This window comes from Prunus dulcis, chromosome 5, assembly GCF_902201215.1.
Source record: "Prunus dulcis chromosome 5, ALMONDv2, whole genome shotgun sequence".
Lineage (NCBI taxonomy): Eukaryota > Viridiplantae > Streptophyta > Magnoliopsida > Rosales > Rosaceae > Prunus > Prunus dulcis.
In genome coordinates, this window is record NC_047654.1 from 11468688 (window position 1) to 11486057 (window position 17370).

The window sequence follows — 17370 nt, forward strand, 5'->3', positions numbered from 1 at the left end:
GAATATATCCCAGATTGCAAGTACGATTCTCTCATAGACATAAATTTTATGTGCGATATTGTCGAAAATGTATCGATAACATATTGATATATTTTGTTGCCGAAAATAATATCGACACATTATAAATGATATATCAAAAATTCATTTTTAATAAAGAATGGACGTCTAAACTATACCCGGACTACTCTAATGAATTCATAATTCCACGCATATCACCCCATGTTACGGTAACCACCACACCTAAGTACGTAGTAAAAATAAAGAATAAAAGAAGCGAACAAACAAGTTCCAAGTTGCAGACTTGTTTGGCAGTTGATTGCAACAGATGATTATTTCCCGGAATACTTTATCCACTATATTCACTCTCGGTCTCGACTGCAAGTTGTAAAAAAAAAATTAAAAAACAACTAATGGATTCCATGGAATCACACCGACCCCGCGGATTATTACCATTACTGAATCCTTCTCTTCCTCTCAAAATCTTTCTTCCTAAAGGGACAACTTTCCCGGAAAACGAAAGAAAAATCACTGCTTTCCCAGAAAATGGTCGAGCCAGAAGAGGAAAGCCAAACTCAAGCCATTCCGCCAAAGTCAAAGAACATAGTGGACGACAGAGAAGCTGCGCTCATGGAGTTTGATCTTGACCTCGATACTTTTTGGCCGTTGGATCCGGTTCACTTTCCTTCTAACCCCACGTCCCCTCCTTTGTTCTCGTCCACTGGCCAGCCCTGTTCTCCTTTATGGGATTTTCCTGATGGTGATGCTGATAATGATGATAAGCTCGCTGGACAAGTTGATCAAGCTCTTTCTGACCGTCCTCAATTCAGTTCCTGTGAGTTTTTCATATTGGGTTGGGTTGTGTTCTTTTGTTTTTTTCTTTTCTGGGTCGATCAGTTTTCTCTGTCTTACCATTGAATTTGGTTTTTTCTGAATCAGAAATCTTTTAGAAGTTTGTATGTTCACTGTGATAATCATAGAACCCAGCTGAACAAATGCTTTCCTGGGCAGCGGTCGTGTCCTTCCTAGCCGCCTAGGCGGTCGTGTCCTTTTAATAATTTATTTGGTATAAATAGATTTTTTCCTGACTTTTTTTGATATAAATAGATTTTTTTTTTCCTGACTTTAAACATTTATTTGGTATTGAGCAATAAAATTGTACTGTTAGAATTAAACAACAAAATAGTTAAGGGTCAAAAAGTGTTTCCTTTACTCGTTTCTCAATTCTCTGCAACTAAAGAGACCTTGTTATACTGAAAAAGTTGCATTTTTACATTCCTGCTGGGCCAGGAATTGAATTCGGAGAAATTGGTTCTTCTGAAATGAGTTCTCCTTGTTCATTTATCTTTGTTTAATTCTATCTGGTCTGAATATTCTTAGAATTTGAAGTCAACCATCTAAAAAATAAAAAGTTTATGGGAACTTTTGTCTTTTTGGCCTGAAATTCCTAGGAATTGAAAACAAATTTCGTTGGCTTACTTTGTGATATCCGGTTACAAACCGCCAAACATATTGCTTCAGTTAGCATTTTGCAGTTGTTGAGGTTCAGTCATTTGAGTTTTCTCTCTTAAAATATCACAAAAATGCAGGTATTCCTGATCCGGGAAGGGAAATACCAAGAGAGAATGAGGACAGAAGAATGCCAACATCCCCCTTTTTGGGACTGGAACCTGTTGAAAATCCTAATGCTTATTGCTTAATTAAAGAGAAGATCACTCAAGCTCTGAGACAGCTCAAGGAATTGACTGACCAACATGTTCTAGCTCAGTTTTGGGCACCAGTGAAGAATGGGGGTCGGTATGTGCTCACAACTTCTGGGCAACCCTTTGTTCTTGATCCTCATACTAATGGACTTCATCAGTATAGGATGGCTTCTCTGATGTATATGTTTTCTGTGGATGGAGAGAGTGATGGAATGCTTGGGCTCCCTGGCCGTGTTTTCCAGCAAAAATTGCCAGAATGGACCCCAAATGTTCAGTACTACTCCATCAAAGAGTATCCACGGCTTGGACATGCTCAGCATTACAATGTTCAGGGAACCTTAGCTTTGCCCGTGTTTGAACCCTCTGGACGGTCCTGTATTGGTGTTCTTGAGCTCATAATGACTTCTCCGAAGATCAGCTATGCTTCTGAGGTTGATAAAGTTTGCAAAGCACTTGAGGTTGGTTTATTATTTTATTTTCTGAGCATATATTAGTATTACATATTGTGTCATGCTCTTATTTAAACAAGCTTAGTGTACTTATTTGGTAAATTGATGGCTTTTGTTTTCATTTGAATACTAATATGGTTATATGAGTGAGCTTCAAACATGAAGAGGTTTGTCAGTGAAAAATTTTCATTTCTCCTGCAGGCAGTAAGTCTGAAAAGTTCAGAGATATTGGATCATACAAGCATGCAGGTGAGCTGCAATAACAATGTGTGCCTAATTTGGTATTCTTTTGGAACACAAGAAAGTAAATATGGATTTCTTCTATCATTTCCTCCTCCTCCGTTCTCACAGATATATGCTTGGCACTTCTTTTAACCAGATTCAAATATGCAATGAAGGTCGCCAAACTGCATTGACGGAAATCTTGGAGATACTGACAGTGGTGTGTGAAACTCACAAATTACCGCTTGCTCAGACCTGGGTTCCTTGTATGCATCGCAATGTTTTGGCTTATGGTGGTGGCCTGAAGAAGAGCTGTACTAGCTTTGATGGTAGTTGCATGGAACAGGTCTGCATGTCCACAACGGATGCGGCATTCTACATTGTCGATGCTCCTATGTGGCATTTTCGAGAGGCCTGTGTTGAGCATCACTTACAAAAGGGTCAAGGGGTTGCTGGGAGGGCATTTTTGTCCCGTAGCGCATGCTTCTGCAGAGACATTACCCAGTTCTGCAAAACTGACTACCCTTTAGTACACTACGCACGCATGTTTAAGTTAACCAGCTGTTTTGCAATCTGCTTACAGAGCACTCATACTGGAAATGATGATTACATTCTAGAATTTTTTCTTCCCCCGAGCATCACAGACAGTTATGAACAACAAACTTTGTTGGGCTCCTTATTGGCAATAATAAAGAATCATTTCCAGAGTCTCAAGGTTGCTTCTGGAATTATACTTGAAGAGGAAGGGCTTGTCGAAATGGTTCAAGCTTCTACAAACAAGGGACTTGACTCAAGACTTGAATGTATAAGTATACCCCGTTCCGCGGAAACACCACCAGGGCCTGCCTTACCTAATGGAGAAGAGATGGTGCATCTAGATTCATCAAAGCCACAGTTAATGGTAAGCAATGCTGTTAATGAGGGTGGAGAAAACAATATTTCTTGTCCAGAGAATAAAGACATAAAAAAGAAATCAGAAAAGAAACGAGGAAAAGCAGAGAAATCAATTAGTCTAGAGGTTCTCCAACAATATTTTGCTGGGAGTCTTAAAGATGCTGCTAAGAGCCTTGGAGGTATGCTTATGCACTTAACATATTGTTTCTTACAATTATGCTCATGTTGTCTCAACAAATGCTAAAATGTTTATTTACAAAAAGCTAGTTTTTTTGGTTTCAGTAGGAATTGAGATAAATTGTTCTCAAAGAAATTCTTGCTTTGCAGTTTGTCCTACTACAATGAAGCGCATCTGTAGGCATCATGGAATCTCCCGCTGGCCATCTCGCAAGATCAAGAAGGTGAACCATTCTCTCTCTAAGCTACAGCGTGTAATTGAATCAGTCCAAGGTGCTGAAGGAGCATTTGGTTTAACTTCTCTTACTGCAAGTCCACGTTCTGGTGCTGTTGGGTCAATTTGTCGGCCTTATATCTTAAATGGGTCTAATCAGCAAAACTCACCAAGCTCTAAACCCAGTGAACTTCATGGAGAAAAGAAAGACTCATCCACCCCTACTACACCAGGAAAAGAGGGGCAGGCTTGGATAGAAAATCAGTTGCTAGATGGGGGGATTCTGAGTCAGGAGGAACTTCTTCTGGAACATGGCAGGTTTCTGCTAGACGATGGTAAAGGCTCAAACACATCCAAAACGGGAAGCAGCTCAAGGGAGGCGAGTGCTGGTACCCCTACTTCTCATGGATCATGCCAAGGTAGTCCTGCAAATGGAAATGCGTTGGTAAACAATCCCTTTGTTCCTTCCATCCATGATCAATGCATCGAAGTGAATGGCTTCCCTGAATCAGCAGTTCGACCACCAAAGGAACCGAATTTATCAGTCGCATGCTCAATACCCGATGCTGTCCTGATGACAGATCCTGAAGAACCATGTAGAGGAATGCTAATAGAGGATGCTGGAAGTTCAAAAGATTTGAAAAATCTGTGTCCTCAAGTAGACACTACGGTGGACGAGCAAGTTCCAGAAGCTGCTTGTACAAACCCCCCATGTTCTGATTCCGCTCTAAACCCATCCAACACAATGCCACATATCATAGCTAGGCAAGACATGAAGAGTGTGACCATAAAGGCTACGTATAAAGAAGATATTATTCGGTTTCGTATATCTATGAGTTCTGGTATTGTGGAGCTGAAAGATGAAGTGGCAAAGAGATTAAAACTGGAAATGGGCACATTTGATATCAAATATATGGATGACGACCTGGAGTGGGTTCTGATAGCCTGTGATGCAGACCTGCAGGAGTGTATGGAAATTTGTAGATCATTAGGCAGAAAAATGATCCGACTCTCGGTTCATGACATTATGTCCAATTTTGGAAGCTCTTGCGGGAGCATGTAGGAATCAGGATTAAATTGTAAATATGTTTAGTAACTTAGTTTAAGTGAAGATATAAGTACTTTTTCTTTCTTTTCTTTTTTTTCTTTTTTTTTGGTCTGACAAAGTGTAGGTATTGGTTCTTTGAGGTTGCTTCAGTTTTGCCCCCTCATTTCCTCGATTTCAATGTGTTATTTGTTACAATTGAAAGAAAAATCTCTACACACATGTCAATCTGTGATTGACATGCAAGTATTTTCCCTCTGATATTACCTCCTTTAGCCTCAACATTGCAGCTGTCTGAGGTACCATTTTTAAGAGCTTGGAGCATTAGCTACTCTCTACCACCACAAAACGCGAGAGACTTGTATGTCAAGTGGTTAAGTTGCCTTACAATCAGGCCATTTTTTGGATACTCCCTCTTTATTATCTCTTGTAATGTCTCTTGTATTAAAAAAGAAAAATATAGCCACAAAACAAAAAGCTGTCTTTTTATAAACAAGGCTTCTGCCTTGATCCTTGATCATTTCAAGGTAAACATAGATGCATGGTCCTCATAGTTCCTGGTACAATTATGAAATTATAATATTTCATATGGCATAAGTATAAAGTCACTCATGCCACAGAGTGACACATAAAACCATGTAACCATGTATCTATCGTTATGTACCATAGTGACCATATTGTGGTCTCACACAACACAAACATAGATAAAGTCCGACCTTTATCAAAAACTTATATTTCTTTGATGGGGTCCTCTTGTCCGACTCATTGGACGGCAGCGGAGACGATACACGGCGGAGTTGCTCATGTCCCGTGTTGAGGAGCACTACCATTCTGAGTAGTACTGCCTATCTTTTTGGGTTCATCTCCGTCGGAAACCACCTCTGTCAAACTCACCTGCCTAGCTTTCCTTTCTGCCAACAGTCTCTTTGTATTCTTGTAGTATGTGGCGTAGAGAATCAGCTGGCCCGACCCAAAAAGTAAGCCCAGCCCATTGGGAATCTGAAAATAAACACACCACAGGCCCCATTTATTTTATTTTATTTTTGGGGTAAAATGCAGGCCAAAGATCAAACACAAAGAAACTACAAAGATAAAAATTATTTATTTCATGAAGAAACCCATGTGCGTGTTTGCCTTTTCAGGTTTATCCAGACCCAAAAGGAGATAAGCAATCAATGCATGGAAATAAATAATTAGGAAATGTTTTTAATTATTTTAAAATATAAAATTATTTGTCCATTAATTTAGATTTTAGATGGATGAAGAATTATTATAATTAGAGTTTGAGAACTTTACAGTCAAGAAGATGTCGAAACGGATGAGAGCAAATGAAAACCAGGCAAGACCATTGGCAAAGGAAAATAACGAGAGGCAAAACGGCATGAATTCCACACTCTTTGTTGTAATCACCAATTTCTGTCACGCACAAGAAACACAATACAATTAGAATATGATCAAATGAGAAGAAATTTTTTTTTTTTTGGTATTTGATATCAATTTACAGTATTTACTATTGTATTGATAGCCGGTTGATTACTATATTATAGTATTAATTTGGTCAATATTTGCTAATATTCAACGTAATATTAGCAATATACTAGGTAGGGCTAGGCTCGTAAGTCGGTTTGATTTTGAGCTAAAACCGATTATTGAACCAGCCAGTCAATTTTTAAATTACTTAACTGATTTATTGGTTCAATTCAATTTATCAATTGAATTTCAAACAAAAACCTCAATAAATCGGTTGATATGTTCAATTTAATCAGTTTTATCAATGCAAATGCACTGCCCTAATACCAGATACTGTAAATTGATACTCATACAGCCAAATCAAAGCTCGAAATGAATATATATATATATATGTATATGTATATGTATAAATGTATTTTAGAAATATGATTAGGGTAATTACCATGACAGCGAGAGGTGAAGCATACATCATGATGTTACATAGAATGCAAACGATGCCCACAATAAGTGACCTCCTCTCGTATGTATGGGCCAAAATGAGAACCGTGAGGACAAGAAGAGCCATGAGTACGAGCTCCACAAGTAAAATCAGAAGCACTTTGAGCCTCTGCTTCTTGTCAGACGCGTAGATGATGAAGAGGATGATGTAGGAAAGCTCAATGAAAATGGCAGAGCCATTGATGGTCACCACCAAAATACTGTGAGGGTGCACCATAGGCAATCCGTAGAGGGCCCACACCATGCAGTTGGCTAGGGTTGCAAGGTATGGGGCTGGTGAGTATTGCTCCACTGAACCTTTTTTCCATATTCGAACAAAAGTCGGCCTGGAAATGAGAATTATTAGTGTACTGTGTGTTAGGACAAAAATGTTGTCAACTTCAAATATGGAAAAAAGGGATGAGGTGGGGGTCCTAAATAAGGCAACACATCTTTTATTAATGGTGCTACATACCGAAATGTGTGCCCTCTATATAATTCAATTTTACTTTTTCATTGGGATAAATATATGTGTAAATTCCCTTCCAACCTTGATTATGGCAAATTACAAATTTAAGATATAATTATGACTAGTACCATTTATCTAAAAAGGCCGTGATTGTTTGGTGTTTGATACCAATTTACTGGTATATATAGTTTGGTATCACTAAATATCAAGACGATACTAACAAAATATCGACTAAATATTCACAATATATTGGATACTGTAAATTAGTACCGCTATTAAATCATCTTGAGAAAAACTTAAGATAATGTAAAATCATGCATTTACCAAATTTTGTGTACAATTCAACAAAATTTTAATACCTGTAAAATTGTTTATATTCTCTTTTTTTTTTAATTATAAAAAATATCACTCTGCCTTGAAGAATTAAAGAAATGGAGAAGAACCATGCTTACACTGGTGATAGGAACAGAATGAGTGAGATAACGTTTCCTGAAAAATAAGCAAAAATACAAAAATTGCCGACATCAAGTTTGAATATCAGAAGATAAAGCAATCTATATATATATATATATATATATACATGAAACTGAAAGAAATGAACTTCAATTCCTCACTCTACACTTGTTTTGAGTTTAAAGATGCTAATTACACTCTAATTAACTCACCTATGACACCGATCACGGTTCGAACAACATCTGCAGAAACCATGGCTGTGACTAAATCTAATTAATTAAGCTCTAACTGAAGAAGAAGGAAGAAGGAAGAAGAAGAAATAGAAAAAGAAATAAGGTGATGAAACTAGATGAGCTGAAAGGAGAGTGAGATGGAAGGAAGGAAGAAGGAGAAAATGAGGGAGAGGAGGATTGTCTTGTACAGTTTTAGTGGTTTGGATTGTAATTTGTAACCCTCAGAGCTGTTAGGTGACTTGCATGGCATGTATTGGGTGGTGCAACTTATAGCAACACATGGAAGAGGATCAAGTGCCCCTTAAACGGTGGATTAAGGGAATAATGCCCTTCATCCAAAGGATGAGAGAGAGAGAGAGAGAGACAGACAGAGACAGACAGAGTTTGCCTTGGGCTTTGGCACTACCTTCAAGATTCTCAGAACCCTAACGTTACAAGACTCTCTGCTAGCAAAGTTACGGTGCTTAGAAAGTGACTTTTTTTATAATAAAAAATTCTCAGAGGCTTTTTCATAGATTTAGAGCCATTATCAATTGCTTTCCCACTGAATCCATAATTTGGGTGCATTTTTGCTATTTGGGTCCACAGAAGTCCAGTTATTGGTTAATTTCTTGATTTTTTGGTGCAAATTTACAGTGATTAAAATTCACATTTTCTTTTATTCAGAGGAAGCAGTAGGTTTCAATTTTATTTAACTGAAAAGAATATGTACAAAAGAGCATTAAAAAGTGATCTCGTTAAAATCTTCTGGAGAAAAACCACTTGGGATAAAAAAATTCACATTTTTTTACTTTTACAAAGAAAATATATATTAATTTTTCTTCCACATAGCTAGCTAGTTAGGTAGCCAAGTTTAGTTGGTGCAATTTTTGATGGTACAACTTAGATCAGATGCTCCATATAATTACGGATTTGGCTTTCTTTTTTATATATTTTATTTTCTTCTAAGAATAATTGTGAGCAGAGCAGGTGGGTCATAGGTTTTTTGTTTTTTTTATGATAACTGGACGGCCATCGACTTCTTTTAAAAAAATAAAATTCCAATTTATTATTGGTGAAAAGGAAGAAATTAAATTCGAGAGGTCCACATGAAAGTACAACGGTGGGTGACAAGTGAGTCACACCGTCTAAGTTCGAATGTGAGTTGGTCATGCATTCAATTAACGTTGCCTATTATTGATCATGATATCTTGTTTTTGTTAAGTAATAATTAACTTGCATTTTAAGTAAATTTAATTAGCATCAAATTCAATACAAAAGCATGTGTACAAAATCAGTTCTAATAGGGTTAATTATAGTTTAGTATCATGTGGTTACACTCTTAAGACATGTTAATCCTTATATTTTTAATTTTTATAATTAGATACTCCGGTCTTTTAAATTTGTTACAATGCGTTTCCGTCGTTAGGGTTTTAGTCAGATCTCACCATTAATTACTTACGTGACATTATAGGGCCTACATCTTCGCTTTTTTATTATTATTATTTTTATATTAACTTGATCTTGATTTGTAGCACGGGGGACATTTAATCTGGCCAAAAAGAACTAATATCAGATACACAGGCATCAAGATTTCAGTTAAAGTGAGTGAGCCAGCAGTCCAAAACACGACTGATAACAGATACATATAGACTAATTAGGTCACCCTGTCCACCGAATCGACCTTAAAGCAGTCCAAAAATTTGAGAGACAGTTAACTATCTTTTTCGTTGAAACTGTTGGAGTTTACTTTTATTTTTGTGTGCGTGTGTGTGGAGGTTTTGTAATAATTTTTCAAGGTCGGCCTAATGGCCAATGTCCAACACCGATTTGCATGAATAATTCTCTCTGCTTTGATACGATTCTGTTCATCAAATCATTCAGAAGGTGCCCTGCTACGTGCACAAAATAGAGAAATTGCACCAATATTATATGTAATTCCACTCTCCCTTTGATGATGATGGTAATATTCTAATGTGAATTGATGCATGTTTTGGTTTATATTATATGTTTTAATTGGATTTCGATTCATATTCATTTAACCCTTTATGAACGTGTACAAAAAAAGGCATATGGATTTCGATTCATATTCATTTGGCCATTATTTACATATTATAATAATATATATGAAGTGCATTTGGATTATTTGAAGAACCCTTTTTGACTTTCAGTGCACCTCTGTCAATCTATGGCACCATGCCATTGCCACCAGGGACACAGAGTCACGGGTTTTTTCTATTATAAATGGTTCATGCCTTTTGCGGAAGCTTCTATTATTAAACCCAAAAACTGGTGAAATGTATGGATATTTTAATTTTTACCCAAAAGAGTGGGAAAATAAATCACTGGATATTACTCGTTAGTTTATAATTACAGTTCTAAGCACTTTTAGCGGACAGCCCAACCCTAGCAAAAAGGTGTTCAGGTCAAGAAATGCAGCTTGAGCGGTACAAAACTGCCCAAGCAAGGTGTGGGTTCCACTAAGTCCTGGTAAGCCCAAAAACGTAGACATACAATCAACACCATACAAAAGCTTTCACAGAGAATTCAAACTCAACTTTGACACTTACTAATTGTCTCTTTAATGATGGAAAGGGAAATTGGAAAGAACAATGCAATCTTTTGAGTCTAATGCAGAAGTTTAGTCACACAAATACATCCAAAATCAACCTACTCATGATGCAGACCAATGGTTAAGTCACAGCACGCACGCACACACACACACTTTAGACATCAACTAGTGGCAGAAGAATTGAGTCTCTATCAACAAACAGGCAGTGTTTCAGATCAATGGCAAGGCTTGCATTTGCATATTAGGCCGGCGTAGGGTTTGATGTGAACATATTCCTTTCATCTATGAGATTAATGATGTATATATATATATATATATATATATATATCTGTCTGGTGAATCAAATTCTGATAAAGACTAATATTTGGACTGACATGAAGGGGGTAAGGTGGGACATGACTTTGTGTACAAAGTGTGAGGCTCAAAAATTTACAGCACCAAAAAGAAAAAAGAAATGGCAAATATTTCATTTCAAGTCAAGTCATAGACATATATATATATATATATATATATAAATATTATATTCTACTATGTCGATGACCTATGGCCTTTTGTAGTGTATTATGGAACTACGTACCTTTTCTTCTAATCACTACCTTCAAATTCTTGTTCTTTGTTATCTTAATATCTAAAATAGGAATAATATTTCTCTTCATCACTCAAGTATTTCATGCCAAGGTGTTGATGGACCCAATATAAGGCCAATGCTCATCTAATTTCATTTGTCAAAATGTTGGCGCATAATACTTTCGAATAACATTAGGTTCGTCAAATTTATTTACCAGATATGTTTATCGAACATTATGCCTTGCGCATTAGGTATAAATGATGTTCCAATGTAGGCTGTCTGATTTGAGCAAGTGACAAGTTAAGTTAGGACATTATTCGCTGAGCATAGCAGTGCAGTGGTGAAAAAAACTTACCTAAAGTGTCAAATAATTGATGAGAACCTTGAATTCTTTTATTATGTGTCTTTAATTATTCTCCTTTTCAAGTTGTCAAATTAAAGAGAAGACTTTACTTTGATTGGGTTGCCATCAACCCATGAATCCCATATACCTCTTCAGCCGAAATGGCCCAGGAACTATTTGCTTGATCCAGAGAATTAATATTGCACGAGTATTTTATATCTTGTCAGTTATAAAGAGCTGAGAATATGATTCAGGGCAAATAATGGAGACCAGATTCTTAAGGAAACTGGTATAATAATGAGTGCTGGCATTTCCTGGCAAAATCATGGGCACCAATAAGTGATGTGATTTCGATTAAGGTGGTATACAAACACAAGTTGGGAAACAAAGCAAGAATGTGTCTTAAATTCTGAAAATTAATCATTCTTATATGAAGAGACATGTATTTTAAAACTTCACGTCTGTGAGTAATTTCTGACTATATATTATTAGAAACTGATATTTAAGTGGGTGATTATTGACCATAAATCATTGAAAACTAAGATCTGATCAATAGTTAGAAATTGCCCAGACATGTGCGGTACGTAGACCTTGGCAAAATCCGTCTCCCTGAATTATACTACCAAAAAAAAAAAAAAAAAAATTTTTTTAATTTGAAGTTGCCTAAAGTTGTGCTCACCCAAGCATCAATTTGGGCAAAAGTGTCTATTGGTAAACTTTCTCAATGTTTTAAAATTAGTCAAGTCTGGTCTGTTTATTGATCCTATGAGGTCTAACCTCTTGGACTATTTAGGATATTTTGTAGAGTACTGAGATGCTTGAAAAATGTATGAACTCAAGAATGAGACGGGAAAACATACATGTGAATTTTATTCACTCAAATGCATATTTTTCTTTTCAGTGAACAGCTTCAAGCTTACAATGCAGACATTCAATAAAACATTATCAGAGAAGGAAAAAAGAAGAAGAGAGAAATTCAAAACTCGAGAAACAGAAAACCTCGCCAAATTAAAACGTCAAGCCTATACATGATCTTGATCTATGTTACAGAATGTGCAGGTGCAGGAGAGCTGAAAGAAATGGAAGTGGAGATCTTTTTTCTTTTGAATAAAATCTTGCCGGGTTTTTCCTTTCAAAGTCTGAAGCCCAAGCCACCCCACCTCTTTGTGCCCTCTTTCTTCGTCTTCTTCGAGTTTGGATCAATAAGGTTTTCCAGTGACTTTGCTTTTCTGTCTCGAGTCCTGCCTGCTTCTTTCAGAAGCTCAGTTAGTCTTCTCTTCTCATCTTCGAAATCAGGATTTGCAATTCCGAGCTTTTCTTCTCGTAGTTTAAGGACATACTCCAAAATTTCAATTGCATCTTCAACTCTGAAAAAGATCCACAAAAGATTTGTTAACAACTGAATTTTCAGGGCATAATAATCAAGTTCCTACGTTTATCAGTGGCACTGGCACATTCTCGGTAAACACACATAGAATACTTGGCATAATAAAAGCTTAGGGGCAAAGAAAATTATGTTTCCAGAGTATGCAAATGATGTAAACCTGGAAGACAGACATGACTGAGGCAGTCAAAAAACCTCATTCAAGGCCAGTAACAAGATACGATAAAAGTCTGGAAAATGGATTGCAATCCACTTGTGCCAAATTTTGGGGGATATGCAGGTGCTAACACCCAATTCCTGACTATCAACACCCTGGCTACAAGGGTCATACACATTTTTCCGTTTCTAAAGAAGATGAGCAACAAAGGGACAGCCCATATAGAACAAAATAATAGCTTTTGCATGGAGTGTTCACGTAAATGAGAAACATGCTACCATCTTGAGCCAAAAAAATGCAAGCAGAGGACTCAATATATTACCTCCCCATAGCATCATAGGTTGCAGCGAGATTGCTATATATTCCAAGAGTATCTTGATGACAAGGACCACACTCTTGTTCTAATATCCCCCTCGCTTCTTCAAACAACTCAGCAGCCTCATCTATCTTGAACAACTGTACACAAGCCAATCCCATCTGGTTCAGCACAACCCCAAAGAAGGGCGACTTCTTCTCTCCACTAGCTCTAAGTTTCACTACAGCACTCTCAAAAGAGCTCCTTGCTTCTTCATATCTCCCAAGCACGCAAAACATCACTCCCATCCGTGCTTCTATTCCAGCAATTGTGCTTTGCTGTCCTGGTTTATCCTCCAACAACTTCATCGCCTTCTGCAACAGCTTAAGTGCCTCCTCAGGCTCATCCATGGATTCATAAATGGCTGAAATTTCAGTCAACCCACCAGAAATCTCTTCTGCCGTTGTTCCAGGCACAGGCTTCACATATATCCTCAGGGAATTCTCACAATATGATTTGGACTCTCGGATCTTTCCAGTTCTATGATATAAGTCAGCAAGGCGAACAAAGACAGAGGCAACAGAAGGGTGGTTGTCGCCCTTTGATGACTTTAAAACAGTGAGTGCCTTCTGATAAGAGAAGACGGCCTCATCAAAGCGACAAAGAGACATGTAAATGTTACCTATGCTGACATCAATAGCAGCAACCTCATTTTCTTGCCCATTTGCAATCATTGCCATGCTGGCAAGGACAAGATGTTCAAGTGCTGATTCATAATCTCCCTTTGCCTCACATATGAGAGCCATCAGCCGGCGGTCAGCTGCCTCTTCAAGGGATGCTGGTTCACTATGAGCACGGTGAATTTCAAGAGTTTTCTTGCACAATTCTTCTGCTCTTTCAAACTGCATTGCTTGGACATGGGCCTCAGCTAAATATCTGCATATCCAACACCGGTTCACTTAAAATTCAATTGCTCTAACTTTATTTCAAGCCATCACTAAAATTAGCTTAGTTCACTTGAAGAATTTAAGCATTCATTTCAAAAAAAATATTAACCCAAAAAGAAAAAGACACAAGACACACTCTGGGAAGCAAAACACTTGCACAACTATAATTGATATGTGGTTGATAGCATTGCATCTTTAACTGGTAGCTGATTTCATAAAAGCCCCTTAAGAATCTATCCCTTTCTCCAGGGTAGATACCTAGAAATCAATACTGTGTCAAGTCAATGTTTATGCCATGTATCCCAGGTGTTTCATTTCAACTTAAGCATTTCAGGAAAAGAAAGCCTTATTCTGTCCCGCCAAATTCAGTTCATATTGGCATCAACCCACATTACATGCAAATGTTTTCAAAACTTATCAATTTGGAAATGAGTTTAACGAACATGAACACCAAGGTCAATTACGCAATGAGCTTAACAACATGCTAACCTCAAGTTACAGTCAACCAATCAGTTCAATTTCTCGATTTTGCCCCAGTTTAAATATACTTATTTATCTTTGTTTCCTTCACATTTGGTCAAATTTGATTGTGTTCTACATTTCAAGGCCCAAATTTTCAGCCCGCATAATAAACACTGCCAGAAACTATTAACAAATTCTCCAAATTTGGCTACGCATTCTACCATAATTCTCTACCGAGTTTTTTAAACCGCACTATATATCTTCCATCTTTGACCCATTATCCAAAGAAATCTCAAACAAAAACCATTAATATTACTTCTACAAGAGAAAATAAAATAAAAGAACTAATCTTTTCAACAATCTCCAAACAATTAAACCGATCCTTATAAGCACACACAAAAACCCATGCACGGCAACCCACAAAATTGAAAATAAAAGTAAAAAGCAGGGAAATTTAGACCTGCAAGTTTCACCAACTCTGGGATCAGTGTCACCCAAAGCCTCGATCTGGATCTTCAAGCCCTCCTCATAGCACTCAATGGACCGGTCCACCTGTCCCAGCATCGAGTACGTGTCTCCCAGCTGCATGTGGCCCGAGAACGCCGCGAGCGCGTGATCCGAACCTCTCTGGACCTCGGGTACCCGAATCGCCCGGTCCAGAACCGGAACCGCTTCCTCGAACCGGCCTAAGCTACAGTATATAGCCGCCAGCACGTGCAAGCTCATCGCTAGGTCCAGGCTGGGCTCGCCTTCGACGGCGCACCGCTCGAACGACTTGGAGGCCCGGACCGCATAGTCCAAAGCCTTGTTCGGGCCTTCGCCGGAGGCGATGGTGTCTCGAGCCAGCTTGAGGAGAAACGGGCCGAGATCCGGGTTGTCGAGTGAGGCATCGGCGAGAATCGGGTCGGGGGAAGCAGGTTGGGGCTTCTTAGATCGGGTGGGTGAGGGTTTGGATCGGGATGGGGACGGGGATGGCGGTTTTTTATGGTGGGGCGAGGGGGTTTTGGAAATTGGGGCGGGTTCGGATCTTTGGGGCTGTGGTTGGGGATCCGGGACTGAGATTCGGAGCGGGGCGGAGTCGGGCGGGGTTTTGACAGAGACCAAACCCGGCATCTTCGTTGAACAAGAAGAAGAAGAGGGGCTTGTGAATTGTAGAGAGAGAGAGAAGGAGAGGTTTGGGTTTGATGAATAAAACAGAGAAACAGAGTGTGTTTTGGGTTAATGATGTAATTAAGTCAAGTTAATTAAAGGATTAGAACTTGCTACCATGCTCAACAAACTGATTAGTGTGGAGTGGATTTAATTATCTGAGACCGACGACTGTGGAGGAGAGAGAAAGTCACAGGAAGAGAGAGAAAGAGAGAAGAGAGTTGAAGATGCAGATCAGATGTCTCTCTAGACTCTGCTGGCAAAGTGTGATGGAGGTGGTGGTGGTGGTTGGTTTCAGTTTTTTTTTTGCGCGGGGTAAAATAGTAACTTCGGCATCGGCTTTGACCCAGCGTTGGCAGCGTCTTACTGGAGGCAAGCAAATTAAATGATTGTACCGTTGTAGCAGACGCGTGGCGCTGCGTTACTGGTATTAGGCCATGCTATTTTTTTTGTTCCTTTTTTAAAATTTATAAGGGCCATGCTATTTATATTGTGATCTTATAATACAAGTAGAATCATGCCTGCTTAATTTGCAGTTATAATTTACTCTTTTAACTTTTATGATTTCAAAGCATCTCCAACATCCTATTCAATAGCTTTGAAATTCTAAAATAGGTGAGTCACGTTAGAAAAATTCTCTCCAATAATTTATTCAACTTCAGTCATCAAACCTACATTTTTCTCTCTCTTCAGGACTGGTACGTTGACTTTCGCTCTTCAAACATTTAATTTTACTTTGGAAAAACAAAACCCACCTTGAAAATGTTAAAAACATGCATTTTTTTCTTTTCATATAATAAATACTTAAACATTTTTCACATGCTTTCATTCTTTTCCATGATATTGCATTAATTGAATTGAAGAGTCTATTGGAGCAAAAATTATTCATGTAGCAAATAAGGCTATTCAAATTCCCACGTAGATCAACAAACTTCAATTTGAAGTATTTTATTTGTTACTACTATTGGAGATGTTCTTAGTCCTAGCAATAGTTTTTGAACTACAACCTAGCTTATCAATTTTCTCCCGGAATTTGATTGTTTAGATTGTGTAATCGTCAAATTATATATTACCATTTTCGTGTTATTGATTCTTTCCATCAACTTCCTCCGATTTGTCTGTTAGATAGGAGCAAATTATAGAATAATGTGCATTAAGCCATTAAGAAGGTTTTGTTGTTGGTGCTGCTGGAGGCAAAATCATAGAGCTCAGTAGCTTACTTATCACGAAGTTGTACACTTTACTACTTTGAGTACTTGAAAATTGAACTAATGCAATAAGAGAAGGTTAATAATTAGATTAGATTAAAAGTGAAGTGAAAATACAAGGTGTGCCCTCAAAACTCACAAAGCTTAATTTCCAGGTAAGAGAGAAAGACAACAAAAGTAAAATGAGGCATGTCCTTTAGTTTCACCTAACCATCTTTTCTTCGTTTTTCCTTTGGAATGGAATGCCTTGCACTTTCGGTTCAATTTCTTCACCTATGTGCACCTACATGCTGTCTCCTATTTTTATTTTCTATTATTAGATGGACTCTCTCTCTCTCTCTCTCTCTCTCTCTCTCTCTCTCTCTCTCTCTCTCATGCTGATTTTGCAGAAGTACATATGTATGTTGAGACTGATAAAAAAAAAACCATAAATGGAACAACTGGAGTCTAGTTTTTTTATATATCCGTTTTGACTACATGCAAAATGCAGGAAAAAAGTAACA

General features: G+C 37.9%; 3 protein-coding genes across 3 annotated transcripts; 1 reads left to right on the forward strand and 2 right to left on the reverse strand.

The window, feature by feature from the left end:
• The first annotated feature begins 317 nt into the window (after positions 1–317).
• LOC117627224 (protein NLP7-like) lies at positions 318–4942 on the forward strand. Its single transcript, XM_034359192.1, has 5 exons — positions 318–832; positions 1587–2158; positions 2351–2398; positions 2529–3444; positions 3593–4942. Exons 1-5 carry the CDS (start codon positions 544–546, stop codon positions 4717–4719), a joined length of 2952 nt encoding a protein of 983 aa, XP_034215083.1. The 5' UTR covers positions 318–543; the 3' UTR covers positions 4720–4942.
• Positions 4943–5161: 219 nt separating this feature from the next.
• Positions 5162–8112, reverse strand: LOC117627225 (bidirectional sugar transporter SWEET4-like). The gene is made up of 5 exons (XM_034359193.1): positions 7783–8112; positions 7570–7606; positions 6614–6995; positions 5998–6117; positions 5162–5700 (listed from the first exon to the last, which is right to left on the reverse strand). Exons 1-5 carry the CDS (start codon positions 7823–7825, stop codon positions 5503–5505), a joined length of 780 nt encoding a protein of 259 aa, XP_034215084.1. The 5' UTR covers positions 7826–8112; the 3' UTR covers positions 5162–5502.
• A 3995-nt stretch (positions 8113–12107) lies between these two features.
• Positions 12108–15942, reverse strand: LOC117627421 (protein KINESIN LIGHT CHAIN-RELATED 1). The gene is made up of 3 exons (XM_034359519.1): positions 14971–15942; positions 13129–14037; positions 12108–12632 (listed from the first exon to the last, which is right to left on the reverse strand). The coding sequence occupies exons 1-3, from the start codon at positions 15621–15623 to the stop codon at positions 12398–12400; spliced, it is 1797 nt and encodes a 598-aa protein (XP_034215410.1). The 5' UTR covers positions 15624–15942; the 3' UTR covers positions 12108–12397.
• Between the last annotated feature and the right edge of the window lie 1428 nt (positions 15943–17370).